This window comes from Bidens hawaiensis, unplaced genomic scaffold, assembly GCF_021521415.1.
Source record: "Bidens hawaiensis isolate Kalapana, Puna unplaced genomic scaffold, B.hawaiensis_p1.1 tig00007641_1, whole genome shotgun sequence".
NCBI classification, from domain to species: Eukaryota; Viridiplantae; Streptophyta; class Magnoliopsida; order Asterales; family Asteraceae; genus Bidens; species Bidens hawaiensis.
Genome location: NW_027491532.1, coordinates 331,966 through 334,231, shown reverse-complemented (window position 1 = coordinate 334,231; position 2,266 = coordinate 331,966). Strand labels below are relative to the sequence as shown.

At 37.9% G+C, this 2,266-nt stretch overlaps 1 protein-coding gene across 1 annotated transcript; it reads left to right on the top strand.

Moving 5' to 3' along the window:
- Nucleotides 1–941: 941 nt before the first annotated feature.
- LOC143635639 (uncharacterized) lies at nucleotides 942–1,847 on the top strand. Its single transcript, XM_077103417.1, has one exon. The coding sequence runs from the start codon at nucleotides 942–944 to the stop codon at nucleotides 1,845–1,847; it is 906 nt and encodes a 301-aa protein (XP_076959532.1).
- Nucleotides 1,848–2,266: the final 419 nt, after the last annotated feature.

Below are 2,266 nucleotides of genomic sequence, written 5' to 3'. Positions count from 1 at the left end.
TATAATCTTCTTAATTGATAACCTTCTCAAAACCTAGTTTTCTTTCCTTTTTTTTTTACATGCAACTATTTGCCTTAAAATACTAAATTAGAGGTTCAATTTGATGTTGATTAAAATGATATATTAAACGATAATAAAATCTTTCTCCAAATTAGCGATTGAATTTACAACTTAACACGTTTGTTTTGCGACAATTGTTTTCTTTCACTAACTTTGCGACTATTTTTACCGGATGCTAAATTCGTGAGAGCTCTTTTTCGATCGCAAATTTCTATGGCGGCTGTTTTGTTGCTCAATAGTCATATATTATATGATATATTAGGATTTGGTTTTATAAATACTACAATTTAATGTTTAAACCTTCAATTAAAGATTTGTTTTGTTAACTATGACCTAATATATCCTTTCAACTAATATCAACCAACCGGTATACTTCAGAATTCGAACCTCATCATTTTGATTAGAAGAATACATCTTACCACTTGTGAGACTCAAATCAAGCATTTGTTTAAGAAGCAAAACTATATATGTATTTTAAACACAAAAAGAACTTACAAACCTATCTTAAAGAGTTTTCTTATAGCGATAGACTTTCTTTTTTATTGTGTTTCTAGGTTAGGCTGGTATAGATATACAGTCGACAGCTCGTTTCTGAAAAGCTTATAACTCGGATTTAAGTAGTTCGAAACGTTGTTAAAAAAAGTTTCAGGGACAAAATTTACACTTGTATCAAACCAGCAAATATTAGGCAGAATTTATGTTCCCACAAAACACACAACATATTAATATTAAAATATTTAGATTACACATTAATATTATATTAAAGTTAGAAAACTAAGCAGAAAACGTTGACGGACTCCTTTATATGCGCACCATGACCATCATCAAATCTATACCAAACTCACTAGTGAGAGAAACACAAGAAGGTGCTGTGTGAGAATATGGACGGCAGAGGTGGTGGCTGTGTTGCTAGATACTCCGGCGGCTTTGGTGAGATATGTTATGGCATGTCAAAGGTGGAGAGAATAATGCTCAAGTTTAGACCGCTTGCACCAAAACCCATGGCTGCTGGATCTGGTTCCAGTTGCTCCACGGTGGAGCAAAGCGATGGCTCGGGTAAGACCCGACGACGTAAGCGAAAGTACGTTCGGGTTAACGGCAACAAAAAGAAGAATACAAATAGTGTTTCCAAGAGACTGAAGGTTTCGACTTCCTCGGGTGGGAGTTCTGCAGGTGGAGAAGGAGTTGTGACGCTGTCTTTGATGCCCGAGACACCAGATAGAAAGGAGAACTCGCCTACCATGAGTTCTATTAAAAGCAGAGATCTGGTGTCTCCAGCTGTCAACTGTAAGAGACCGTCACCGGTTCTGTTGAGTTTTAACAGAATTAGTGACGGTCAGGTGACAGCGTCACTGTCAAAACCACAGTCACAAAAGACTGTTGTAACGTCTTTTGTGACCGTGGAAAGCGTAACGGAGGCGTGGGTGAATGTGGACCGTCTGGGGGTGACCAATCAGGTCCAGGTGATGAACATGGACATGGACACGTGTCCATCGTTCATCACCAATGCTCGGGACACGGTGGTGTGGACAAATAAGGCGTACCGGGAGATGACGGCCGGTGGTGGTGGTTTGGACGAGACGATGGTGGTGGTGAAGTTTAATCGAGTGACGATGCCGGTGTCTCTCCCGGCCTTCACGTGCAAGGTGAAGGTGACGTGGGGGACGGAGCGAGCTGCGTCCCCATTAACCGTCACCGCCCCTTGCGACGTGTGGCGGCTGCGGTGTGGTGGTTATGCATGGCGGTTGGACGTTGACGCTGCACTGTCTTTAGGCCGGTATAGCTAAAATATTAGTGTTGCCTTTGTTTAACAATAGTTTTCCAAGAATTAATTTTAGTTGATGTTAATTACTTAGGGATTTGATGTATAAACTATAGTGTGCAAATCTGAGTTAAAGTTAATCACCATATAAAAAGTTTTCAATATATAGCTTCAAACTTCTTAATCATTAAACAGACTTCATACCATTAAACATGTTTTTAAATCATCCTCTTTCATGCTCAAACCTAAACCTATAAATATATATATTTGGATTTTAATTTTATTTATTATAAAAAAGTTAATAATTAATATCTTGAGGTTTGATGATAGAATAATTTCACAAATAAATGATACATTATAATCCGGTTTAAAAGCTATCTAGGTTTGGTGATGCCCATTACCCGTTTATTTTCTTTATTATAAAATTGTTTCTTAATTATAAAT